The sequence below is a fragment of the Crocodylus siamensis genome, chromosome 4, assembly GCF_052110815.1.
Source record: "Crocodylus siamensis isolate JL-2025a chromosome 4, ASM5211081v1, whole genome shotgun sequence".
NCBI classification, from domain to species: Eukaryota; Metazoa; Chordata; order Crocodylia; family Crocodylidae; genus Crocodylus; species Crocodylus siamensis.
In genome coordinates, this window is record NC_143398.1 from 155,298,210 (window position 1) to 155,326,013 (window position 27,804).

The 27,804-nt window shown below is 47.1% G+C and overlaps 1 protein-coding gene across 1 annotated transcript; it reads left to right on the forward strand.

Annotated features, from left to right (window-relative positions):
* On the forward strand, positions 1 to 27,775 carry KIF18B (kinesin family member 18B). The gene is made up of 16 exons (XM_090044319.1): positions 1 to 94; positions 2,963 to 3,312; positions 6,630 to 6,787; positions 7,814 to 7,918; positions 9,544 to 9,654; positions 15,036 to 15,233; positions 15,531 to 15,707; positions 16,272 to 16,346; positions 17,004 to 17,116; positions 17,629 to 17,761; positions 18,388 to 18,494; positions 20,122 to 20,339; positions 22,422 to 22,995; positions 24,662 to 24,775; positions 26,073 to 26,170; positions 26,938 to 27,775. Exons 2-16 carry the CDS (start codon positions 2,991 to 2,993, stop codon positions 27,054 to 27,056), a joined length of 2,622 nt encoding a protein of 873 aa, XP_089900445.1. The 5' UTR covers positions 1 to 94; positions 2,963 to 2,990; the 3' UTR covers positions 27,057 to 27,775.
* The last annotated feature ends 29 nt before the right edge of the window (positions 27,776 to 27,804 follow it).

The window sequence follows — 27,804 nt, forward strand, 5'->3', positions numbered from 1 at the left end:
AGCTGGGCCAATCAGGGAAGGGGGCAGGCGAACCAATGGGAAGAGCCGCCGGTGGATTTGAACGAGGCTCGGAAAGAGGGAGACCTGCGCTCAGGTAGGAGGCGATCGTGCGGCCGTTAGTGGCTCCCGCGGCTGAGGGGGGGCCGTGGAGCCCCGTGGGGGCGGGGGAAGTGCAGCCCGCTTTACTGTGCCGGGGCCCCGCGCTCCGTGGGGGCTGAGAGCGGCTGGCCGGACTGGCCTGTTTCCGGCGAGACCGTGCCTGGCTCGGCTCGGCTCGGCCCGCCCCAGACGTGGAGTCGTGAGACGCTCCGCCCGCCGGCAGGGCACGGCCTCGCGGGAAGCACAGGCCACCGGAGCGGGGGTGGAGGGTATATGCATGTCCCCACACACATCTTTTCTATCCAGGTGGTCTGTTCAGTGCGTCTGTGCCAAGCCTGTGGGCTGAGCAACTCACAACTCCGTGTTATACACACACTTACATGTGTGCGCATATTTGTATACATGCACATATGTAGAGAGAAACACCCCCTCATGTAATTAGTCAATAAAGGTGACTATCTACCCTATATACACATGTGCATGCACAACACACACATCCACACACCCTGCCTTAGTCTATATAGGGTATGTCTGCACCTTTTATAGACTAAATAAGAGGGTGCATGTATGTGTATGTATATGTACAAGCAAGGTTCTTTGGGTAGCTGTGATATCTTTTATTAGACCAACTAAATAGTTGGGGGGGAAAGTTTGTTGCAAGCTTTTGGGCACAAACACCCTTCTTCAGGCGTAAGGAGAATCTGCTGATGATATGAGTCCTCCAAGGCAGAAAAAAAAGCTAAAGTAAACAAGTCTGGAAATGAGCGGAAGTTTAGAAAACGGGGCACAGTGTGCCTGTGTGTGTGGGTGTGGGTGTATGTGTATATATATATACATACACACACCCACACACAAATACATGTGCACTTTTTTGCATATATGTATGTGTATGTATATGTATGTGTGTGCATGCATGCATGTGTGGGTGTGTATGCATCTATATGTATGTGCATAGAGTAAATATGCATCATAGACTAAGCTGTGTAATTTTATGTATATGCACACGTGTGTGTATAAAAATTTAAGAATATCAGATGTGTGTGAAATTTTATTTATATACATATACATGTATATACATTTTATATATAGAGAGAGACTAAATAAGGTGTGTGTATATTAATAATTATAATACATTTTATATATATATTTCACACACATCTCTTTAGTTGGGGGGGTGTATATATATATAGAGAGAGAGAGAGTTAATATATAAAGAGGGAGCCCACAAGCTTTCATGAATGCAAGTTCACTTTATTAGATGCTGTGAAAGGACTTGCTGAGAACAGTTTACAACACTGGTTCCCAATCTTTTTTTTCCGCGCCCCACTGCTGGGAGCAGTGTGGCAGCAGCCTGGGGGCAGGGGAGCTCCCAGCACACAGTGTGGCTCATCTTTTCTGTGCAGTGGTGCTGCTGGCATTACCTTCGCAACCCTCCTTTGGGTCGCGACCTGGGGTTGAGAACCGCAGTTTATAAGATGGAGAGAGAAATCAATATGCAAGATAAAGTGGGAGGAAAGAAGGGGAGGGCAGGGGTGCTAGGAGAGAAAAGCAAAGGAGCAGTAAATTCATAGGAACAAAGTGAGGGGTCACAAAAGCAAATCCAAGTAATGAGATGGGTTTTCACAGTCCCTGTTTAAACCATACTTAACCTGATCTAGTTCATGAATGATTTCTTGTTTCACCATTTCCTGTGCAAACTGGTTGTTAGTTTGTTTCTTGCCTGAGAATAGCAATCCTGAAGTCAGTGATGCAGTGTCCAGGAGAGTTCTGCCACAGACTTTTTTGTTTTTCTGCACCTGATGTCCCAGTCAGGTATGGGAAAGTGTTGTGAAAGATCCCTTCCGATATACTGTTACATGCAAGAGGCTGTGTAGCCTTAACTCTCAGCTCATGTTGGCAGTGACCAGCAAGTGTTTTTCATGTTTTGTGCCCTGAGCTGATGAGATCTCAGTTTAATTTCTGATGGATGAGTGGCCCAATAAATCAGTGCTTCTCAGATTTGTAGACTCCTGGCATCCCTCTATAATGCTTATGAACTGAGCAGCACCCCAATTCAGGAAATAATTTTTTTGCAACACTTGACTCCTGAGGGGGAGAGGAGTGAGCATTTAGTTCCTTGCAGAGCAAGAGGAGGCAGGGATCATCATGAACTTACTGTCTTGCACTGGAGTCAAGCACAGGAGACTGTTTAGCTCCTTGAACAGGGGGAAGAAATAGGGTAGAGGAGTGAGCACATATCTCCTCTCACAGAGGCAGGCATGGACAAGTGAAAACTTACTTCCTTGCACTGGAGCCAGGCAGAGATGAGTCTGTGCTTACCTCCTTGCTTAGGGACCAGTCAAGGAAGAGTGAGTGCTTATCTCCTTGCACCCCACAGCACCTTCAGAAGGCAATCATGGCAACCCTGTTGAGAACCGCTGCAATAAAAAATACCACTGCTGTGAGTGGCACTGACTTTCTTATATTAATAGGCACAGCAGAAAGGCTGTGATCTGAATGCCTTTCCTCCAGGGGTGCCTGAGCCTGCCTTACTAACAGGGGATGCAGGCTCTGCTTCCATAGATTAACAGAGGACTTCAGATTCCAGTGCTTGGTATTTAGAGCACGTGTTAAGACGCAAGTGGGCTTTAATTAAGACCATGTAGAGACAAACAGCAGTCCAGTAATTTTAAGTAGGAGTATGCCCCAAGAAAATAAAGGCCTTTCACTGCATGATCGCTTAATCCATCCTTTATCTTGCTAGTCCCTCTTGAAGGAAAATGTAGTAAATTTGGGTTGTTAAGTCTGTGAAACTGGTGATTACTTAGTCATGGGAGTTAAGTGCCTTGTTCTTGACTGGCTTTCATTCTTTCTTTGGACACAGTGCTAACTGTACCTGAGGGGCTGTAATCATGGCATCAGTCCCGCCCCCTGAAGAGGGCAGCGTGACAGTGGTGGTGCGGGTACGGCCACAGAACCAACGGGAGCAGGAAGGGAACCAGCACAGCACAGTGCGGGTGGTTGATGACAGAATACTAGTGTTTGACCCCGAGGAGCCCTGCCTCCCGGGGGTCTTCATGGGATTCCGGGGACACGATGCCCCCAAACGGAAAGGCAAGGACCTCAAGTTCATGTTTGATCGAGTGTTTAGCGAGCATGCTACGCAGGAGGAGGTGTTCCAGCACACAACGAAGGAGATCCTTGATGGAGTGCTGAACGGGTACAACTGCTCTGGTAAGGAGCCTTGAAGTAGTGTTCCATGGTACAGACTTACCAGAATGTATTGCAGAGTTAAATATTCAGTTTGTCATTGTTCAGAGCACGAGCTGACTGCTTACAGAGGTAAAAGGAATTTTTCTGTTACATCCAACACTTACCTGCAGGGAACTGCTGCCTTTTGAAGATGGGTCTTTTCAGCATGTTTTTTTTTTAATTCATCTGACTCCACCCAGCAGAAACCCATCCCCCACCATTTAGTCTGCATGATTAAGCTTAAATGATCTATTTGATGCTTTAGGCAGGATCCTGGATGAGATTGGCTCAAAAGAGGATCAGGCCTAGCTAGTTTTATGTTCCTGTAGAACACAGTATGCTGTTTTGCCAATAAGCAGAGTGTAAGACTTGCAAAAATTACTAACGTAGCCTGTCAGGTGCTTCTCTCCTCCCTGCCTCTCCCAACCATTCTGCTCCTGGAATTTCTGTGGTCCAGTACAAAAACGTAGCTCTAGCAGTTTAGAAATTAGGAGGATCCTGATGATGTAGAGCAGGGCTGTCCATCTTCTAAGTGACTGGGGGCCAAAGGCCCCAGAGGTGGTACCAACAAGGGCCACACCCCAGGGCAAGCTGTGGGTCTCCGAGACACATGCTGCATGGAGGCTGCATGCCTGCATTTCTCCCCGCCAACATACACACCCATGGCCCCCCCACGCCCAACTGCTGCACTAAGCACATGCACCTCTTCCCCACCCCCAACACACTACCGCATCATGGAGCCCCAGGCACACCCTCAGTTCCCCACAGCTGCTGCATTGCCCTGCCCACCGCCAACCAGTGTCAGACAGCAAAAGCAGAGCAGCAAGGAAAGCAGCCTGGCAGCAGTCCGGGGTCTGCGATTCAACCCTTGGTGTGGCCACCAGTTGGACAGCTCTGGAATACAGTGTATCCTGATAATTAGAGGTGCATTGATACATCGGTTCATATCCCTTCAGCACTGATATACAGAAAATTGGCTGTATTGGAAATCAGCCTAATGTGGCTGATAAACGGCCCATGCATGTGCACAGCTGCAGCACAGCATGTAGGTGGTGAGCTGGCAGCTTGGAGAGCTGCCTGCAGCTAGTAAGTCTGTGGTGGACAGGGAGTGGGGACGGAAGGGGCATGGTGGGACAGATCAAGGCCCCCACGGGAGGGAGGGAGTGGGGCTGGGGCTGGGGCTGGGGCAGGCGCTGCCCAGCCAGGGCAGGTCAGGACATGAGACAGAGCTGCAAGTGGCTGGGAGGAGGGGTGGGCACGGCTCCCGCAGCTGTGTCCCAGCTGTGCACCCCTGGAGGGCACAGAGGGTCGTGTGTCTCTGGATCTGCGTGGGGCAGGGCAGGGCAGGCTGTGGGCCAGGACTGCTGCTGTGCCAGGCTCTTTCTGGCAGGGCGGGCATTGGTCTAGGCTGTGTTTAGGGCGGGTGGTAGAAGGAGGGATTGGGGCTACAGTGAATTTTGGGGTGGCTGCAGCCCCGCCATGTAGCTCCCCTCCCAGCGCTGCTGCCACCCACCCTGAGCGCAGCCTGGCCCAGCCCAGCCCAGCACAGCCCAGCACAGCAGCTACCCCACCCCATGCAGATCCAGGACCCTCCCCATTATGAGGGCCCCCACTTGCCCCCCCATGCCTTCCTGGGGTTTGTGCAGCAGTAGGAGCTGCTCCTGCACCCCCCCAGACAAGCTGTGGCTCTGTCCCATGCCCTGCTCTGCCCCAGCTGGGCAGAACCTGCCCCAGCCCCACTCCCTCCCTTACTGCAGGGGCCTTAATCTGCCCCCAAATGCCCCATGACTCCCCCCTCCCTTTGCACCACAAAACACTTACCAGCTGCATGCAGCTCTCCATGCTGTATCAGAAATTGGATGGTTATCGGCCGATATGCCCCCTTAAAAATCAGCTATTGGTATTGGCCAAAAAAACTCTATCATTGCACCCCTACTTATAATACTTGCAGATGACATCAGATGAGAAGGGTTGCAAGCACTTTGGACCCAAATTCATGATTTGACAAATTAGAGTAAATGACCTGAAATCAGTAATATGAAATTTACTAAAGAGAAGTGCAAAGTACTATGCTTAGGAAGGAGAAATCAAATACACAAATACAAGCTGGGGAACATCTGGTTAGACAGCAGTATGATGGCAAAGGATTTGGGGACCACAAACCAAACGATTCAAGAGTTAGATGCTGCTGCAGAAAGGCAAGCATCTTTCTAGGAGTTCTTAGCAGGAGTGTCAAAATTAGACACAGAAAGTTATTGTTCTGCTCTACTCAAGGCTGTCAAGGACTTAGTAAACACTGGGCGCGTCTACACAAGATTCTAGAAGTGCGCTAGACTAATTCTACTGTGTGTTAGCACATCACAGCGAAAGCCATGCTAATGCACGAATGTGCAGTAGAATTAGTCTAGTGCACGTTAGCGTCACGTAAAAAAAGTGCACCAGCACTACTGTGCAGTAGCACCGATTACAGTGCATTAAGTTTAGCACCTGTTATTACAGGTGATAAACTTAAAGCGCTGTAATTACGGTTCATTAATGAACGTGTTAACATGTCCACCAAGTCCTTTTTTGAGCTCTGAGGAAGTCTAAAAGGACTATGAAACTATGACTGAGTTTTTCCTCTGGCACATACTGGGCTTTGTCAGTTTATCCATCTTGCAAAGGATAGTGTGAGGCTTTGTGTGTAAAGTTTTGAGATGGTATCAAAGTACAAAGTGTTGCTAATGGGGAGAAATAGCAAATTCAGTCTAATACCATGCCCTTTCTGGTGTCAGTGCTTCAAAGAAGATATTGAAAAATTGGAAAGGGTTCAAAGAATGGCTTGAGATCTGGAAAGTTGCAGCCTAGTGACAGACTTGGGGAAACTCTGTCTACTTCACTTTTTAAAGAGAAGGTTAACACAACAGCTTGAGCATGATCACAAGTGTCCACATGGGAAGACCTGAGAGCAGAAGGCTTTTTGATCTAGCAGACAAAGCCTGAATGATACCAAATGATTGAAAGCTAATACTAGATAAAATTGGAGAACAGGTGCACATTTTTAGCTGTGAGGGCAACTAATCACTGATATACTTTCTCTAAGGCTTCAACTGGCTCTCTGTCACTTCCAGTTTAAATCAAGATTGGATTTTTTTACATATAAAAATAAAAGGCCCTGGCTCAAGTACTATCTTGGTGCAGGCATTAATGGGTGAAATTCTCTGGCCTGCATGCACAATGTCAGACTAAATTGTAATGGTTCTTAACGGCCTTAAAAGCAAAGGCTGAATTTCAGGTATATCCTATGTTTCCCTTTCCAGTGTTTGCCTATGGTGCAACAGGGGCAGGGAAAACCTACACTATGTTGGGATCTGAGAAGAGCCCCGGTATTATGTACCTCACCATGGTGGAGCTGTATAAGAGGATTGAAGCCAGGAAGGATGAAAAATACTGTGAGGTGCTCATTTCCTATCAGGAGGTACAGTATTCTGACATTGCCATCTGCTACCATCTTACAGGCTGAGGGATTGCAATACTTGGGGACATGGGGCTCTGTCCCCACAAAAGGTATACAATGCAGGCATGACATTGGGATTTCTTAATGCTGTATTATTGATCAACTCATTTGGTATTGAAATACTGCTTTTCCCTTGGAGGGGAAGAAGTGTGTCTCCTTCTCCACTTGCTTTTTGACTTCTATACACTGCTCCTCAGACCCCAGAAGCCCTCCTATACCTGTCCTTGTGCATTAGGGAGGGAAATGTTTGCTCTTGCCACCTCAGTGCCTTTGTACTCCTGTATAGCAACAGCAGCAATTTTCTCTAAATCAGCGGTTCTCAAACTCTGACAGATTACACACCACCAATTTAAAACAATACAACCTTTAAGTACCACCAGCAAATTTTTGTCATATAAAGTAATTATAGTAAATCTGTCAACATGTACCACTGACAGGTTGTCTGCATACCACTGGTGGTACACGTACCACAGTTTGGGAACTGCTGCTATAAACCTTTGGGACAAATTCTCCCAAGATCTACAGAACCAGCAGGCAACTGGTAACAAAATCAGTGTGGTGTTCCTCATTCTGCAACTGACTGGAGGTGTGAACTTGTATGAATTGCTTAATTTCTTATAAGTCTCTTCTTCCTCATAGGGATGATAAGTTGCACACATTTTAAGGCTTAGTGTTTGCACAACTTTCTAAGATTCCTGGGTAATGGGCTCTTCAAGGGAATGATAGTAGTGAATTGAAGATAAAATTTTTGTAATGATGGAATGCCCTCCTTAGGACCAAGTACATGAGGATAGGGTGCTGTATCATGATTTTCTCCATGGCAGAATTTAGGTAAAAATATCGTTTCAGGAAATCAGTACATGGGGGTACATACCTCACTGGTCTAAGCCCAACTCTTTCACTCCACTCAAAGACCTGCCCCTGGTTCCCTGAACCCAGCTATCAAAGATGCTCTTTAAAATTCTTACCTTTGGTCCCTTGTTCTAGGTGTACAATGAGCAGATTCATGACCTACTGGAACCAAAGGGACCTCTGGCAATCCGGGAGGACCCAGAGAAAGGGGTAGTGGTGCAGGGTCTCTCCTTCCACCAGGTAGGTGTAAAGTCTCCCTACAGCAAACTGCATGGACTAGTCATCTCTGCAAGTCTAACTGGTCTTCAATGAAAGGGAACAGAAGGGAATTCATTCTGCTTTGAGCCTTCTCATTTCTTCTGAAGAGCTGAGGTGTGGGTTTCATAGATTTCATAGACATCAGGGCTGGAAGGGACCTCAGGAGATCATCTAGTCCAGCCCCCTGCCCAAAGGGCAGGAAGTCAGCTGGGGTCATAGGATCCCAGCAAGATAAGCAAGGGTTATGATTGGGTGAGGAACAGCCAAGGAGCTAGGCTTATGAAATCCAAAATGGGTTATGGAAATTCCTCCACAAGGGCTTTGTGTTCAGATCCAGACCAGTTCAGTAGGCCTGTCTGAAGCGGCTAGTATTTGCTTCGGATTTGGCTGATTCGGGGGACAGTGATTCAAATTATGGTCCTGATTTGATTTGGCTGAATCTGATTTGGAGATTTGGCTGCTGCCAAATCTCCGAGTCAGCCAGGCCTATCCCCTGCCTGCTCTCCCAGCCCAGCAATGGCTGCCCTGCCCACCCCAGCTCCTGGCATTAAAAAAAAAAAAATTAAAAAGAAAAGACCCAACTTAGCAGGTGTGGAGGGGGGCGATCCTCACTGCCCCACACTGCATGGGGGGCTCTGCACAGGCCCCTTCACACCCCATGGCTGCCATGCCTGCCGCAGCTCCAGCCCTTTAAGAAAAAAAAAAAAAAGAAAACCCCCTGGACTCACCATTCCTGCCAGTGGGTGGGTGATCCCCACTGCCCCACGCCATGTGGGGAGCTGGGAGGGGCTGGGAGAACAGGGAGGGGATGGGGCCTGGCAGGGGTCCCCCCATGGTCCCCTCCCCCAGCCCCCCCCTCCACCACCCCCTACTTACCAGCTCCAAATCCAGCTGCAGCTCCCTGCTGCAGCCACCAGGGACTGTCCAAATTATCAAAGCTCTCTGAATCTTTTAGGAAGATTCAGAGAGCTTTGAATCGATTCGGACCTTTTAATTGGTTTGAAGCTCTCCGAATCTTCCGGAGAGCTTTCATTTGGATTCAGAGATTCGGCCACTGAATCGGGCCAAATCTCTTCTGAATCAAATCATCACCCAAAGCTTTGCTTAGCCCTACAGTTCTGTAGTAGCTGACATCTGTTGCAGTAGCTGACATTACCATCTGTTGATGTCTGTGTATAAAATCAACTAGTTCTTGTTGGACAGATGTCTTTATTGTGGTTGATTTGCATGTTGTCCAGTGAATAAATTAACTTTGAAACGTTTATGTTTCATAACAAAGACAGTCCTTCATGTTTAGGGCTAAGGTGCTGCATCAGATCTGCACAGAGGAATCCTGTCCTGCTGTATCCCATGTTTGTACCTGTCTTGTGTGTAGATGACTTCAGCTCCGCCTGCCTGGCATGTTTACCTGGCACCTTTCCCCAGCTCAAAATTCACCCTCCTCATAAAGTTTCCTTGTACTGAGAAGGACAGTAGTTTATGTGGGTACCTTTGGCTGTTACCCTTGGGAGAAAGCTGTGCAGCTTCCCTATTTAGATTTGAGCTACAAAAACCTTCCTTTTGAAGCAATGTTTTGGTACTAACTTTTTTCTCTGTGTTCCTTTCAGCCAAAGTCAGCTAGGCAGCTTCTGGAAATGTTGGCTAATGGAAACAAAAACCGCACACAGCACCCCACAGATGTCAATGCCACTTCTTCACGCTCACATGCTGTCTTCCAGGTGAGGGGCAGCACCAACTTCTGTTAGGATGTCATGGGGCTTTTCACTTCAGGTATGGGTGCCCAAATTGACCCAGGTGAAGATGGGAATCAAAATCTTGTGAGGCCTGGCATTTAAGGGTTCCTTATGATTTTTTATTAAGTGTATTGTGAAGAAAGGTTATGATTTCTTCTGAAGCATCTGACAGAAGCTACTGTCAGACAGGACTTGGGCTGGGTCTGGCTGCCAGTATGTTCTTATAGCTAGGAAACACCTATTGCTGTAAATTCTGACCAAAGTGCAGGATTCTTTCTGCAGTGCATTCAGAATAGTTTTAAGTGTCCCAAATGCTTGAGCTGCCCTTCCAGCTGTCAGGAAGCTTTTTTTAACTTGGCTTATGTTTTCCCTTGTTCATTCCTGTGCTCCTGTGTATTTATTACATTCAACCTACAGGGGTCGGCAACCTACAGCTTGCAGCAGCCTGCAAAGAGATGTGAATTCAGCCCACTGCAGGGGAGAGTACCTCCACTGCCCTGTGCTATGTATTGCTCTGTCATGTGCCACTTCCCTCCGCAGTATCCAGCAGATGTCTGTTCTGTTCTGTTTTGAGGGCTGTTTTGTAGCCTTCACTTACCCTCACTGTCAGTCCCTTTTCCCAGTTGCTGCTGAGGATAGAAATCTGAAGCACTTGGGTAAATGGAGGCTTCACTGGGGTGGAAGGGGCAAGGGAGTGGCCAGTGGCACACAGCAGGAAAGGCTGGGGTGCTGCAGAGAAGGAATCTGCAGCCTTGTTGCAAGTGACAGCCTTCAGTTCTTAAAGACTGCCAACCCCTACATTAAATATTTAGACTCCTTCCATGGTAACTTATAAATAGGTGTTTTTTTCCATACCATCCTATTCAGCATTTCCCTAGCTTTACTGATTTGGCTGTCAATACCCTGTCCAGCCTACTGATTATTTGTTCTCTTCTCGGAAATCTTCCAATGTATCTTTATAATGTAACATTCAGTTGAAAAAAGCGGTCACACCCGGCCTGTGCAGAGAGACCCTGAGACCTCTGATTGCAAGCTCGTTTCTAGTGTGCTGCCTTTCATCCCAAATCCTCTCTTGCATTCTGCACACACTAAGCTTGTATGACTGGAATGATTTTCCCCTGAGTCAGGAACCTCAGACTTCTTGAAGTCCCAACTGAAGCACCAGTCAGCAAGTGCCTCCCTCCTCCCCCAGCTTTGCTGGGGACATTGTTGACTGCTTCAGAGGAAGGTGGAAACCACCCCATAAGCCAGTAGCATTCATGAAGGTGCCTGTATTGAGGGGGTGGGGGAGGGCTTCCTTCCTGGTCCCTGCAGATAACCGACAAAAGTGCGTGGTATTGTCAGGCATTTACCACACTGCAATAGAGCTACTGTATTTACTCCCACACCACGTGCAACCTTTTTTCCAAAATTTGGAGGGGATGTGTCTTAAGTGAGAGCTGATTTTTCTTCACTGGAATAAAGTATGGCAAAATAGAAGCACGGAGATGTTGTGCTATAATGGCTGCCAACATCCAACATTGCTATCACTTCCTTCTGGCCCAGCAGGCAGAAGGGAGTGGAGTTCAGTTATAACCTTCTCACACCTGCCCAGGAATTTGCAGTAGCTATTGGCTGAACACTGTAGATTGTGCCTGAAGGAGCCACTAGGCTGGCTCAGGGCAAGTAAACTGCTGTATGCAGTCTGTAGTAACTTGAGGTTTGTTGTTTGGAAACATTACATGAGTCCCTGTAAATTAATACTATAATAAGAAGAAGAACCTTCTAGAAGACCTTACTGGGCACATTTACACATACAATTAATGTGACTGAATAAACTCTGTTGCGATTTGAGCTGGAGTAAACTAATCCCACTGTCACCATCTGCACATGCATTTAAGCCAGTTGTTTTCAAACTGTGGGGAGCAATTCCCCCCAACGGGGGGGCATGAAGGAATGCTGGAGGGGCACAGGCAAGAAGGTTGCAAGGAGCTGGCACCGCTGCAGCCTTATGGGGGGAATGCAGGGGTGGGGAGCCCTGTGCAGGCTCCGCCAGTGGGTTGCACTGCTTCTCTGAGGGGCGGGGGTGGGGCGTGAACAAAATTGTAACTCAGAAGGGCTCAGCTCAAAGAGTTTGAAAACCACTAGTTTAATAAGTGCAGTGATTTACTCCACATTGGATACTACCTGTGTCTGACAGGACTATCCTGTTCCAAAAGTTAATTAACCTAATGTGCCATAATTGCAGTGTACATAATCAGTGATGCTTTCCTGCACAGTAAATTAGTCTACTGCGCAGTGAAGCGCACTTGTAGACTCATCCACTGTGTTGCACAGTCCGCTATGATTCTGAAACAGTGTTTTTTCCCTATATTTTGCCTTCCAAAAAGGATGTGCATATATTATTTAGGGGTGTATGATATGTGAAAAAATACAGTGACTCCATGTCCCAATTTGGGGATGCAAATACTTGATTACACGTATGACACATGATTGAACCAAGAGCTCCGACTCCTATTATACTCTCCCTTTTCAGAAACTTACTGAGTTTGATCATAAACTCATTCTTGCCTCCATTAGTTTGCTCAGAAGACCTTTCAAACCTTCAACACTTCTGATAGTTAATCTAGTTTCCAATCCAAATTTATTCATAACTAGTTGTGACCACTTGATCTTATGCTCTTGAGTTTTGCCTTAACCAAAAAAACCCCATCTTCTTCTCCCCTAAAATTCATCCCATGAAATATATATATATTAAAAAGGTAATCATGTTCTCTCTCAATCTTTATTTTATAAAGTTTAAACCAGCAGTCAGCACTGTTTTCCAGCAGCGGGCTATAATGGCTCAGTGTGGGCTCAAGGACTGTGACCAGCACTAGGATCCTGGCTCCACCGCTGCTTCTTCCTGCTGTGTGGCTGCAATGCAGCACAGGCAAAGCTCCCCAGTACCCAGAAATGGCATGGGCAATGCTCTCACAGCTAAACACTGAAGCTCCCACTCTGGGCCAGATCTGGTCCAAAAGCTGTAGGTTGCTAGTATTTTAACCAAGTCAAGTATTTGCATCCCCAAATTGGGACATGGAGTCACTGTATTTTTTCACATATCATACACCCCTAAATAATATATGTACATCCTTTTTGGAAGGCAAAATGTAGGGAAAAAACACTTTTTCAGAATCATGGCGGATTGTGCAACACAGTAGGTGCGTGTAGTATTTTAAAGGAGTCTTGTATTGTGGCGCTAGTACTTGGATGTCCCTACTGCAGTGATTCACAACCAGGATACTGTGAGATCCTTTCAAGGATGCCCTGGGGTGCCATACAATATTAGTACTGTTAGGTGTGCCTGCAAAATTCACAAGATAAACCCACAGATTTCCAATAGGAATCCACAGTTTTAAAAGCGTTATGACTTGTTGTGGTCTTTCTGAGTTCTTTGCAACAGCATTGCTTTACTTTTTACTGTAGTCAGAAAACAATTGAGAACTAATCTGGCATGTTCTAAGGGGTGCCTTGATTCCAAGCAGATTAAGAACCACTGTTCTAGATTTTCTAAATGTCTTCCCAAACTTAGCATAAGTCATCCTTTATCCTGGTCAAAGGGTATTTGACCATATCTTTTCTTCCTATAGAGGAACAAGGATTCTTGCCTGCTTCCATGAGAATCCTCTTCATCCTCAAATCTGTGTTTTGGATCTTTATTCCTGGTAGACAGCATTCTCTCCTAATGTTTCCAGTAATCCTTTGTGACCCATCCATCTGTTGTTAAAAGTAAATAGTGATTACTGTTTAATTCTTCAGATATTGACAGTTCAAACAAAGGACACAGATTCTGCAAAGGAATTTCTTAAACAATCACATTTTACTCATCGGTAATACATGTGAAAGAGGGAGCTACAAAAAACAATGAACTACTACACACAAAATTTTTCTTTCAGTGTCCTCAGTATGCCAGATCAGTTCTGGGCTTTTGGTCAACCCTTCCAGGGTCCTGTATTTCTCCGCTTCTGGCCAGCCTTGCCCCTTTTTCTGATCAGTGAGATAGAGCCCCTGGTAAGAGCAGAACTGGTTCTTCTGTAAAGGTCCAACTCCTTCCCCCACTCAGCAACTTAAAGTTCTTCATCAGGTAATTGGTTCTAACTAGTAACCTAGCAACTAAACTACAAACTAGTTCTCCTCAGCTGCTACCAGCTTTTTTTTCCTACGGTGCTTATAGTTGAATATAAAACCATCGATTACTCTACATTGTTATGAGTATAAGGCAAAAGTGAAGGTATAGTGCAGTGATTCTCAATGAGGATACCTTGAAGACCTTAGAGAGGTGTTATGGAGTGCAACATAATGTTAGCACTGTTAGGTGTGCAAACATGATTCACAGGAGAAACCTGTGTTTTCAAATAAGAATCCATAGTCATAAACACATTCTGACCTGTTGTGATCTTTAAGTTCTGTGCAGCAAAAGAATTGCTCTAGAATTTTATAAAGAGTGAAAACTAAGATCTGGCATTTTTCCAAGAGGTGTCTCAACTAATGTATTTACTGTCTCTCACAAGACAAGAACTAGGGGTCACAAAATGAAACTAGTAGCTAGTAAGTTTAAAACTAACAAAAGGAAGTTTTTCACATGGTGTGTAATTAAAGTGTAGAAATCATTGCTAGCAGATGTTGTGGAAGCTGACAGTTTAGCCAGATTCAAAAAGGGACTGGACAAATTCTTGAAGGAAAGGGGCATCAGTACCTATTGAGCATGGAAGTTAAGGATACAGCCTCTGAATCAGAACCTCCTAGACCTTAAATACTGGAGGCTGCAAGTGGGAAGAAACAGTGGAGGGAAAAATACCCTGGTCATACCCAGTTCACTCTCCCTTTGAACATTCACTTTATGACATTATGTGACACAGGATACTGGACAAGATGGACCTATGGTCTGACCCAGTAGATGGCGGTTATTATGTTAGGTGGCAGGTATTACCTCTACCAAGGAGTGTCTTGAATCTTTGGAGGGATGCCTCCAGTCTAAAAAGACTGAGAACCACTGTTATCATGTGAGTTACAATCAAAATGGAATTTGCAGGCTGTAGGCCCAGACATGCACTTATCTGTTGCATCTTGTAGCTGTTATCAGTTCTCTCCATGCAAACCCAGACAGGTAAGATCCAGCCTTAGAGTTTTTAAGCCACTAGCATTAGCCTGTGCTTTGTCCCTTCTGATCTCCCAGCAGTGGGTAGGCTTGGCAAAGTGGCACAGTAAAAGAGGAAAATACTGTCCATAGAGGTCTACCTTCTAAACTATCAAAGAGTCTCTGTGGGGTTCTGTGCTATCTCTCAAGCCTGTTGACTTTGTCAAGCAGCTTGTATCTTCCCCTCACTACTCTTCCCCTTTCACAGATCTATGTGAAGCAGCAGGACCGTGTTGTTGGCATCGCTCAGGACCTGCAGGTAGCAAAAATGAGCCTGATTGACCTGGCTGGCTCAGAGCGAGCTTCAGCTGCCAACACCAAGGGTGAGCGGCTCCGGGAGGGCGCCAACATCAATCGCTCACTGCTGGCCCTGATCAACGTCATCAATGCCCTGGCAGATACAAAGGTAACACTCCTCCATGGATCACTCCCTCGTGTTCCTACTGCCCAAAGGGCAACAAAGCAAAGACAGTATGGCTAATACAAGGCTCTCCCTGCAAATGTCATCAGCTCCATACTCTTAGTAGGAAATAGCTCTGGTAAAACAAGGACTAGTAGTGGGTAGGCTAACTTTCGTTTTCTAACTTTCCCTGGCTTCTTAACCTAAGGCAATGAGAATAAGTGAGCACTTGTACTTGCCAGTGCTAGGCTCCTTAGAGATATCAGAGAGCTGAGGTGAGTCCCCTGATCTCTCTCACTACAGAGCAAAAAGCCCCACATCCCATATAGAGACAGTAAGCTCACCCGCCTGCTGAAGGATTCTATTGGGGGCAACTGTCGGACTGTCATGATTGCTGCCATCACCCCATGTACACTGGCCTATGAGGACACCTACAACACACTGAAATATGCCAGTCGAGCCAAGGAGATCAAAATGTCGGTGGGTACCAAACATCTCTAAGCAAAACTGTAATTGTATAGTACCATTGTATTAAGGGAGACCAGGGGTGAATAGGCTGTGAAGGAGCTGGTTTAGTGGGTTTCATAACGTCCTATCTAACTAAAGGGATCAAGGTGTACTTACTGGTAGACACTTAGTTACAGTCTCCCACGTGTCTTGTCCTTGTATTTGTGCCCTGTAGACTGTACTCCAGGACCAGCCGCTATCAGTGGTGCTGATGGTGCTGAGTGCTAGATTAAGCTATACTAGCAATTCTATTAATGCTGCTTGGAGCTTAGAATTTCTCTATAGGCTACTATCCATGACCCTTACAGAATTGTCCCTGAAAAGTGCTCTCCAAATGATGCGGGTATCCAAGCATGTTGGCTTAAACTACAGCACAGAATCTATCCATGAACTCCTGAGATTGTTGTTGAATTCTGTTGCAGTGTTAGTTCTCTCCCAACAATCCACGGTAAAAGGGCTGTCCTGCATCTGATGGTCTGTTTGTTTAACCCAGTCTCTTCCTTTTCTATGCTTCCTCTTCCCATTTCTATCCTGTAGTTGAAGAGTAACATGCTCAGCCTGGACTGCCACTTCAGTAATTACGCAGTTATCTGTGAGCAGCTGAAAGCAGAGGTAACGTGCCTTACATACAGGAGGTCTGGTGGGTGGTTTTGTTTTAGTCATTGCCAGACGCCAGCACCTCTCTGGGACTGTGAGTACTCTCATGAGATCTTTGTGATACTACTTAACTCACTCTGCAGGCAGCGTTTTGTGATGTTAAGGAGTAGTAGACTTGAATAGGTACTTCTGGAGCAGCAGTCAGTTCTACTGCTGGATGTCTCCTGGGTCCTGTGTTATTCTGTCACCCTTTGGCACTTGTTCTAGAACTTAAGATCTTACCTTCCAAAAAACAAATTTCTGCCCCTTACTTGTAAAGTGAGCATCCCTCATGAGAACTGAGTAAAACTGATGGAGTACTGCCTGCTTACATCTATAGAAAGAAAGCCAGAAATGATAGCAGCATGATACCAATCCCTGAAATTGAGAGCAATGACTCATGAGCAGGTGGGTTTCTTGCTTGGTGACCCATATGTGGTGTCTCTTGCTACTTAGGGTCCCATGAAAGGTCAACAGAAAGTAGGGACAGAGCAGCCCACCCAAGTGTCCAGTTCTCTCCTGCACAGTGTAGGCTGCTGTTCTCAAAAGAAATGCATTGCTCTAGAGTTTTTTGGCAAACATTGTGAGTGGTAGGGAGAAATCTGATCTAAATGGGCAGAATTTCCCTTACAGGTGGCAGTTCTGCGAGCAAAGCTCCAAACTTACGAGAGAGATGCACAAGTTGCAGACCAACAGGTGCCAGCTTCTCTGGCACACGGTAGCCCTCACCAAGCCGAACTGCTCAGGTAACATTTTACCTACCTTCAGTCTCCTTCCAAGTGGGACAAAGAGCGAACAGTGCTGCATGCTGCACCCCTTCTCCCAGGAAACCTCAGATCAAGATGCTTTAGGCCCATTTATACTCTTGATTAGAGCCCAAATTATATGTCTGAGAGCAGAGCTGACTCAAAGGCAGACAAACATGTTAGCTACCCAAGTGCATCTTTCCTTCATTCAGGCACTTCTGGTGCTAATAAAACCAGGCTGTTAATCACCAGTGCTTGCCAGAGCCTGGACCTAGTGTGGAATGAAGTGGTAAGGAGTGTGGAGAAAGGTGGTTTGCAAAGACCTGTCAAAATGAGTACAGGATAAACCTTGCACAATCTGACTATAAAACTAAGTTCTCCACAAGGACCTATTTCTGTTCAAGCTCAAGCAAACACCTCAGCTTTGTATCTGGATCTTCTTTGGCTTGGGAGCTGTTTCTTCTCAAGAGCTTTTTCAGGCTTTGATTGCTGCTTCCTCTGGCTTGCTGTAGGTCAGATGAGGCGGCCCAGGAGGTATGCTCAAATGATGAAGCCTTTTGTAAGGGGGCTCAGGAAATGGTGACACAGCAACAGGAACTGAACATAAAACCATCTTTTCAGCAGCAGGAGCTGGGAACAGAAGAGGTAAGAGAAGGGCTGGTAACTAGAAGAACAGTTGTACAGGTATGGCATCCTGGAGTAACCATAACAGGTGTGCAATAGGGGCACTGCTGAATGGATAAAGGTGTCTCAGAGGTAGTGGGACACTGCTAAGGAGTAGCACAGCTTATACTATAACTGATGGAAGGGTGAGCAGCAGGGTTAGTAGAGAATCTGGGAACTGTCTTTGGGGATAAAATAAACATTAGCATGGGAAAAGGGTAAGGCTGTTCTGAGGCTATACTCAGCTCTTGGATCTCTAGGGAATGCTTTTGATGGTGCACAGAAAGATGCCTTCTTGGATTTGCTTTAAGGCAAGACTCCAGCTGAAGAGCTGTCCCCTTCATAATGCAGTATAAGCTTCCCTACTTAATGAGCAGGACATCTGTGTGCTGCAGCCTCTGTTTACTCAGGCTACTGAGATGCTAGTAAATGGTAAGAAAACCCCCACATACACTGCAAATATGACTTGAGGATGAAGGAGTCAGTTATGGTTTGGTATGTGAGTGCACCCCTCTACTGTTTGTGTGCCAGATAAGATTACTGTATAGTTTTGCTACCTCCTGGCAAAGTAATCAGAAGTTAAGATGCTCTCCTTACAACCAATTCAGGCTTCAGAGAAGAAACTTCACAGCTGCGTAGAGTTCCAAAGCACAGATGCCCAGCAGAAAACCCAAGGAGCAAGCCCTCTCTTACAGGGGCTCACCCAGACAGAAAGGTGAGTGCTCCCTGTTGTATGTGTACACATGAAGGAACCCGTGCCTTAGCCTGCTGGGAAAAATTGGTGTATAGTTTCAGCACTATGACTGTGTTCAGGCTCAAAGAGCCATATTGGGGACAGTCTACCTCAGGGGCAGGCAATTATTTTGGGCAGAGGGCCGCTTACTGAGTTTTGGCAAGCCATTGAGAGCCGCATGACAGGCAGCCCAGGGCAGATTAATATTAATTTTCTAAAATTTTTAGGGGCCCCACAGGCCAGATAGAATGGCCTGCTAGGCCACATCCAGCCCCCGGGCCGCATTTTGCCCACCCCGGTCTACCTGGTGCTTGTGTGCCTTATGGTAATTCTGAAGCAGAGAATATTTAAGGATATGGAGCTTGTGCTTTTAAACAATTACTAAACCTATACAATGGCCCACATAAAATTGATCAAATGGGTTTCTGCTACATGATTGGGGGATACTGTGCTCTGTATGATGCCATCAAAATTGGGACTAGCTCTCAGAGTCCTAAGAACAATAATGGCCTAGTCTAAGGAACTGATATATTAAGGTACTCTTGGCGCCAAAACAAGGGCATGGGAAAACAGACCAATTAAGTTAAAAAGGGGGAAAGAAGATTGGCCCTGCATCAGCTGTTCTGTGGTAATTCCTGTGTGTCTGCTCCTATTATACAGTAAACTGGGGCAGTTTAACCCTGTTTTTATTCGGGGATGAGTTGCTATGGTTTTAGCTTTCACTTAATACAGGAAAGAAAACACTTTTTTTTTTTTTTAACTGTCAGCTGTTCCATGATAGAATGCTGTGTCCTTTGCCTTTTCTACTCAGTGTATTTTCTGTCCATACTTTAAAATACTTTGTGTCAGTGATACAGATTCCACTAGCAGAGTAGAGGTAGAATTCTAAACACAGCAAATGTGCGAGTCTGAATTTCAGACTTCAAGGATTCACCACTCAGTTACCTCTCAAGTGCTCATTATATACTAGGCTTCTACAGGTTTTGCACTGGCACGGTACTCAGGGCCAAGGCTGCTGGTGTCTTTGCCCCACGTGTCCCACCAGAATGGCTCCCTTTAAAATGTAACTTGTAAGCAGGATGCTGGCTTGGCTTTGTGTGTGTATAACTTGAATTTAAAATACACAAAGGCTGACTAGAGCCTGTTTGGCCAGAAGTGTGTGAAGCCTTGCCTTGAGCCCCCTGCTGTCTGCTCTGTAGTCATACCGTGTGCCCACAGTTGATAACTTACTTTCTGTTGTTCATGAACTCTTCAAGCAGCAAGTCTTTCCCTGCTACTGATGTGTTAGAGAAGTCTGAGCAGATCTTATCACCTTGCCTTTGACTTAACTGACAGATCTATTTAACAGTTTAGCTGCAGCCTTTGAACTCCCAGCAAGCTGCATTCTACACTTGTGCTAAGCTTGCCCACCCCTTACAATACAGCACACTTAGCAGAAACCTAAGGTGAAGCCAGAAGTGAACAGGCACATGTACAGAGGTGGTGATTTGAGGTGATGCGCTGCTTGCTGTGATCCTGGACCTCCACCCAGCGCAGGAGGCATGCTACACTGAAAAACTGTTGGGGCTGGCGTTTTTCCTATCTACTGCCATATTCTTTTCTGTTTCAGGCTGGTAACCACTATATTGCATGTTGCCCAAAAGCAGTTCTCTCTGCTGAAGGCTGCCAACCTCCTAACCCCTGACATGATCTCTGAGTTTGAAGAACTGGAACACCTGGTACATGGGAAGACCAGTAGACATCAAGAGCAAGTTAGAAACCTAGACAGGTCCAAGGTGACCAATGAGACCAGCTCAGCCCAAGAAGCAGGACAGCACTCAGACAATGGTGAGCTCATGGTGTGTGATATTTGGAGCTGCTCTACCTGATCACCACCTTCCTGGCTTCATCTCAGGGTTAAAGTGTACATTATGACAGCTCTGAAGAGACTGAATGGCTTAGAGCAGGGGTGTCAAACTTGCCTGCCCCCCAGAGCTTCTCATCTGTATTCAGATGTGGCAGTGGCCATGGGGGTTAATGAAGTTGTTAATTTCCGCGCCCCCCCCATGTTGTAAATGGGGCTCCATGTCTCAGATTTCAGTAGCAGACCCCACCCCTGAATTGCTGCCCTCTCTATAGTAGGCTGCAAGTTTGACACCCCTGGCTTAGAGCAGTGGTTCATAGCTACAGACACAGTGCTGGAACTTGAGGTTCTCTTAGCCTCTTGACTGTGTAGTGGTCCCTGCTGTGCTACACTGCTTTCCTTCCTCTCAGAGGCAGTGGCTGCTGGCTTCAGAGCCAGTAGTGCTCCAGGCTAGCTCTCCATACACTGGAAACTCTATTTACCTAAAGCACCTCTGATTGAGAAGCATACAGCTGCTGGGTTCATGGAGTAATAATTTGGCATGTGTGACCTTCTTAAATGCATGCTGAGGTCCCCAGTAAAGCAAATATGAATGAGTGAATGTTGTGCCTGAGGCACTGGGCTGGGTGCCATAGCAGTGCTTGGAAAGAGAACAGACATCTTCCTGGGGGCAGAATTATTATCACGGTCCTGGGATTGCTTTGATTGTGGCTTCTCTGCACTCTGCCAGCTGCCAAAATGCCAAAGAGTTTACCTGCTTCTTGCAGTCTGCTGCCAAAGAGAACTTCTAGACAGAGAATAATCTATTCTTCTTTCCTCCTGGCTCACCCCAGCACTTAACAGGCACATTCTCATCCCATCACAGTGTTTTGCCTCTACAAACAGCTATGATGTAGGATCACACTGTTGATTGGTCTAAAATGATCAAGTTAACATTGGCAATAGGTGTTAGAACTAACACCTCACTTGATACAATGGAGTTTGTCACTGTTGGTCTGATTGCGAGTTTGTCTCCACAGCCTTCTGCATGGATGCGACTGCACCTGTTTAAAATAACACATCTAGTTCAATCTCTGACTGTAGCTGAGTGCGAGTTTGCAGAGAGTTTCTATAGTGTCCATGTTTGAAAGTCGCTGGAACCACTAAGAGCCAGAGGGGATTTTTGGTTTTAAAAAATCCCAGATTTCTCTTAAGATTACCACAGTGGAATTACAAATAGATTTTCACAACTAAGGGGCCATGCATAGCAATCTAACCACATCTCCAGAAACTTGGGAAGCATGACCCTATACACTGTCTCCTAGCACCTTAAAGCTGAGGCTCTAAAGGGCTTCGCTGTGAGGTGGGCACTTTCTGATCTTTCAGCTTAACTAACTGAAGCACAAAGTTTCAAGGGCTTATTTTATTTTATGTATTTGGCCTTAGGTGGTCTGGGTGCAAGTGTGGAACTCAACCAAATGACAGCAAAGAGTTCTCTGGGCTGTTAGCTGTAGAAGCTTATCCTTCACTGAAACTTAAGGAAACAATGCAGAGGAGACCTCAAGCTTACCTATCTAAGATTTTATACAGTTTGCAAAACCAATCACAAAATTCTTAGGATGCTTTGCAGACTCTTTAAGACCTCCCCCTTCTTGAGGAGTAAATTCTGTAAGCTTTATGATTTGATACCGTTTTAGACTCTTAACTCAGTGTTCTAAGGTTGACTTTGTTCCAAGGTAACTTTTCTGAGGTGGCTAGGTTAGAAAGGGGTGTCGGACAGAGCTAGTGCCAATGCCAAATATCCCTCCCTAAGCACAGCCTGCTTGCAAGCTGAAGCACTCTGCTTGTTGATATGTGTCTTATACTCACAGGTACATGGGCCAGAGTCTTGCAGACCTGCTTCTTAGATCCTGGCAAGGCCTTTGTTACCTGTCCTAGGGCAAGTACGGCTAAAAGAGAGCTCCTACTATAGTACTGCTTAGTGAAAACCCCAGCGTTTGCAATGGATGGGATGGTGCTTAGAGGCCAGTGTAGGAAGTAATGTAGTGATGCCCTTTTAATATTCTATTTACCTGCACTTCTACTAGTGCCCTCAGGACAATATGCATCTGTCACAGAACATTCTGCCCCAGTGACAAGGTCTGCTGCACGGCAGTTGCAGGAGCTGATGCTGCTTCCCAACCCCTCACTCAAGACTTTCAGTGTGCCAACGAAGAAGAGGAGGAGGTCAGAAATGAGCAGCCCCTCCAAGCCAGGAACACCTCCCACCCTGAAAAGGCAGGCGAAACGCCAACGGAAATCATCCCTTTCTGGCCTGAACAGCAGCTCCATAGAGCAAGTGGCTCTTCCTACAGAAATTCGCAGCCATAGCACCCCTCTTCCAAAGGAAGCCAAGCCATCTCTGTTCCCTGATGATCACATCCCCAAATGCTGCCCATCAACAGTCATCAAAAGACGGGTGCCCTTGGCAGTATCTGCTGCCCAGAACTGCTGCAGTCCATCGGCAGTGACCATCAGAGACCTGAACATGACCTTTGACCTTTCTGAGGATAGCTGTTCATCAGGCTTGACTAAACCAACAAAGTTCAGTGCACCAGAGTTCCCTGGCTGGGAGAATGTCCAGTGCCTCATAAACAAGCCAGATGACCCTTTAATGTCCAGGTTAGTGCTGCTGATCTCTTGTACATAGGAAATTCTTCCCCAGGTGGCCAAGAGAAGCAGCTGGCTGTCAGTCTGCTTACTTGGCAGCTCAGGGTTTGCACAGGGAAGCCAGGCTGGTGATTTTCAGTTTGGCTTCTAGTCAGCCTCACTGTGTAGTTCATCCATGCTTTTGTGACTTGGTCCCAATGCTGTGAGAGAATTCTTTTTGAGACTCGCAGGCATCCAAAGAGCCCGTTCAACCTAATGGGTTGGCAAACACCAGTCCAAAAATTCATGTGAATTACTTACAAAGAAATTGGAGGTTTGAGAGCTGTCTACGTCTCTCCTTTTGAAGCCTGAGATGATCAGCTATCACACATGTTAGAGCCTGTGTGTCCAGTGGCTCCTCCCTGCCACCTCCACCAGCACCCAGCAGCAGCTGAGCACACAGCCCCAACCTCAGCCCACCCTGTACCCGCTCTGGACTCGCCCTGGCTGGAGCTGACTAGCTGGAACCTATGCACATACCCCCAACCCTGGGCCACCCCACACCTGCTCCAGACACACCCACCCATGCTGAGCAGTGGTGCCGCTGGGCTCAGGAAAAACGGCCCCTATACCCTTGCCACTGCTGGGCCCTGCTTGCTATAGCTACCCAGAGCCTGTGCCCAGGCTGTGCCGCAGCTCCTCTCCACTTCTGGGTGGCCAGGAGGTGGTGCTGCTGGCAGTGGTGACAGTGACGGAGAGAAGCCACAGGTCAGCCTGGGCAGCAGTTAGGGGGTGGCAGCCATTTTTCCCCAGGGCATCCTGGGGTCGGGGCTATGCGTGTAGGTCCTGGCTGGTCTGGAGCTGTTCTGTTCCTGCTGGGGCAAGTCTGGGCTGGGCCAAGACTAGGGCCATAGCTATTCTATGTGCGTGGGTCCCTATCAGTCTCCATAGGGGTGGGGCCAGAGGCAGCAGCAGCCAGAAAGTACTACCGCCTGGGCTGCCTAGTACTGGAGTCCAGCTGCGGAGCTGCCCCAGGTCCACTGTATACACAGGGGCAGCAGGACCAGCCATGGGCCCAACAGCACCTAGGCCCAGCAAGACTGAGGGACCCACTGCAGGCTGGACAAAGTCTTTCCATGGGCTGGATCTAGCCTGCAGGCCGTATTTTGCTTGCCTCTGAGGTGTAGACTCTATTGTGTCCAAAGCACTCCTCAAATGAGGATTAAGAGTATACATTGCAACTATCTGTGACTTCTGCCTGCACTTCAGAAATATAACCTGTCTTTGTGCTGAGTTGTGTAAATGCGAAGTGTGGTAATCTAAGTGGTGCCTATGAATATCCATGGTAACAACAGGCCACCCTTCCTAAAACATAATGGGGAAGTGAACAGAGGGGCAGTGTTTTGCTCACAGTCACTATGCAAGTTAGTACTAGAGCCATCAATAGAACCAAGGAGGCCTGAACTCAAATGTCTGCCCAAATCTGACTACTACAACTCTTAGAATTATATCATAAAGCTTTGCACATCACTTAGCTTGTATGTAGAGCAGCAATTCCCTGAATATTTGTGGAGTTGCCTCCTAAATAGTCTTGGTGTAATGTGGCCTGGGACATTAAAGGACAGACAAAAGTAAAAGGGCCTGAGATTCTATCTATAGGAGAGGGTCTCTAGTGTAGTCTCAACTTTGTTTTATTCAGGCCTTCTGTACCAGTGTTCATCATGAAGGGTTCTTCTATCCCCCGTGGGAGCATCACAAAGCCATCCTCATCAGTCTCTAAGGTGTCTGGACAAAAGAGAAGGCGTTCTGTGAGGTAAGAGCTTGTCTGGAGTAGCCAACCACAGACAAGACTATTTGCTGGTCAACTGTAAACTCCCTCTCTTATCTGGAGAAGCCCTGCAGAAAGTCTCCTGTCTGAGGGACCAAGAGAGTATGAAGTGTTCTACTGGTTACTCTTATGCTTCTCTTATGACTTGACTGACAAAGCCCCCAGCTTGCTGTCTCCCACTGAGTGAAATGATGTGGCTGAAAGATAGGCCTGTGCAAAGCGGTTAGTATTTGATTCGGATTCGGCTGACTGGGGGGGCAGTGATTCGATTCGGTGATTTGAATCACTGTCCTGATTCAATTTGGCCAAATCTGATTTGGAGATTTGGCAGCAGCCGAATCTCCAAATCAGCCAGTCCAGGCCCATCCCCTGCCCCTCTCCCAGCCCAGCAATGGCTGCCCTGCTTGCTCCAGCTTCCAGCACTTAGGCGGGAAAAGCCTCAGCTCAGCAGGTGCTGCCAAGTGAGGGGTGATCCCCACTGCCCCATGCTGTGTGGGGGGCACCGCACGAGCCCCCATCCCCCAGCACCCTCATGCCCCGCACAGGCCAGCTCCAGCCCTTTAAGGAAAAAGGAACCTAAAGAAACCCCGGGACTCACCACTGCTGCCGACAGGAGGTGATCCCCGCTGCCCCGTGTCAGGCTGGGGGCTCTGCAGGAGCCCCCGAAGCCCCAAGGCTGCAACAGGAGCGGTGAGTCCCGGGGCTTTTCTCGGCTTTTTTTTCTTAAAGACAGGGCAGGCATGGGGGATCATGGGTGGGGGGCGTCGAAGGGGCTTGTGCAGAGCTCACTATGCAATGTGGGGCAGTGGGGGGCAACAGGGATCACCCCCCACACCTGGCAGCACCCAGTGAGCACCAGGGCTTTTCTTTAAAGTACCAGGAGCTGGGGCAGGTGGGGGCAGCAATGGGGGGACTGACAGTGGTCCCCCCCATGGTCCCCTCCCCCAGCCCCTCTTCCCTGCCTCTAGTACTTACCAGCTCGGAGTGGCTACAGCTCCCTGCTGCATCTACTGGAGACTGCCCAAATCATCAAAGCTCTTGGAATCTTTGCCAAAGATTCGGAGAGCTTTGAATTGATTCAGACCTTTAAATTGGTCCCCTGATTTGATTCGGATTCGGAGATTCAGTCACCAAATTGGGCCGAATTTCCTCCAAATCGAATCACCACACGAAGCTTTGCACAGCCCTACTGAAAGGTGGAATCACATCCCAGCCAGACATGATCCTGTTCAGAATGGCCTTTCTGTGTCATAAGTAATTCTCATTCCTGACTCTGTTTCAGCACTGCCTCTCGCTCCCTGGGTGGTCTGCAAAGCCAAAGCCGAATTGCCCGACTCCAGAGCAACACCAGGAAGTCCTTGCAGACCCCAAGTGTCCCAGGTAATCATGTTTCTCCTCAGTGCTTAGTCAGACTGGCAGGGAAGGAAGCCCCTTGGCCTGCTATCTTCCTAAATGGTAGTGGGCTGTAGGAGCAATCCCTGTTGTCAGATGAGCACAGAGCCTGGCATTGCTGGGTACAGGTTCCAATCAAACTCATCCACACAGTTCAAGTAGCACTTCTATCCACACAAAGGAAAGGTTTAGAGAACAACTGTACCCCAATGCTAACTTGGCATTGTTAAAGTAGCATCAGCAAATTTGAGTTTTATGAACCAAGAAAACATAAGCAGATCTTTAGGTTCCTGTTGTATCCAGATTCCCATTTTGGGTGTGCATGTACTCATCCCCAGTGGACCAGCCATTGCTCCCAAGGGCATGCTCAATAACTGAGTGCCAGCACGCCTTGCAGTACTTTTGTTAGAGCAGCACTGCTAGAATCCTGATAGAACATTTTCCCTAGATCTTTCCTGCCTGCACAGCATATGGGGAGGGGAAGAAGGAACTTTCTCTTGTCATTTTAACGAGACTAAAGACTGGCGTGAAATTAACTGACTACAGCCAATAGAATCTGCAGGGACTAGCAGACAGTGGCAGTGCCTTGGATCCATCCGGAGGGAGTAACTTCATGAATTGCTGATTGCCCAGGGGCTTCCTCTCTCTTGCTGAAACACTTGGAGGTGCTGAGTTCTCAGTAGTTCCATCGAGGAGCCTCAGGCCCTGGCTCAACTTCTACATTTGTCTTTCTGACTTGCATCTTTTCCCCCCAGAACATCCCTCCTGCAGCTTTGCCTGGAGAGGCAGCAAGACGAGCAAAAAAGAGCTGATACCAGTGAGTGGAAATGTGCTGGCAGGGCCCAGGTCCCAGGCCATGAAGCTCCTCTACTAAAGCATCCTCAGACCAGTGCTGTCAAGTGAAGAGCCAAATAAGGCCATGGACCGAACACTGAGGAAGTTGTACCCAGCAGAATTGAAGCATGGATTTCCACTCATGTACAGCTTTGAATTAGTGCCTCACCGCCCAGTAACAGAGTTCTCTGAGCAAGCGGCCTATCCCTCCCCTTATCCTCTGTCCTGCATATGGTCTGCACCTGGATTGGTTACCAAACTTTGCTTTCCTGTTGCTTATGTTTGTTGATTATCAGTGGTGCAGTCCCATATGGCTAAACGCAGTGTTGTTCCAGCCTCACCTGGAGATGTAAGGTGAAACTGGAGCCTTTTCTGCAGGAGGTTCTTCCACAACTCAGATCCTACCAGCTAGCCAGAAGGAGCAATGCGCACTTCTGTTCCCTACACATGTTTGCAGGACAGGCTCTCTGAAAGGTAAGTATCAAGTGTCCTGCCCTGGCTGCTTTCTATGGCTTGGGCAGCACATCCAGGGCCATAGAGTTTAGTCCCCTGTTATTGCAGGCAACCACATCATATAATCCCTTTCATAGAATTCTTCCCTAATCGAACATTACACACACACACACACATATATATATATATATTTTTTTTTTAATACCAGATGGATTATTGCTATTCTGTCTTAGTCCCTGTGTAATCTCCTCTGTGGTGTCGAGTGATAACAGATGGGCAATGCCTATTTTTATTAAAACTCTTAGTTTAACAAAGTGGGTGTGGATATTTCCTCT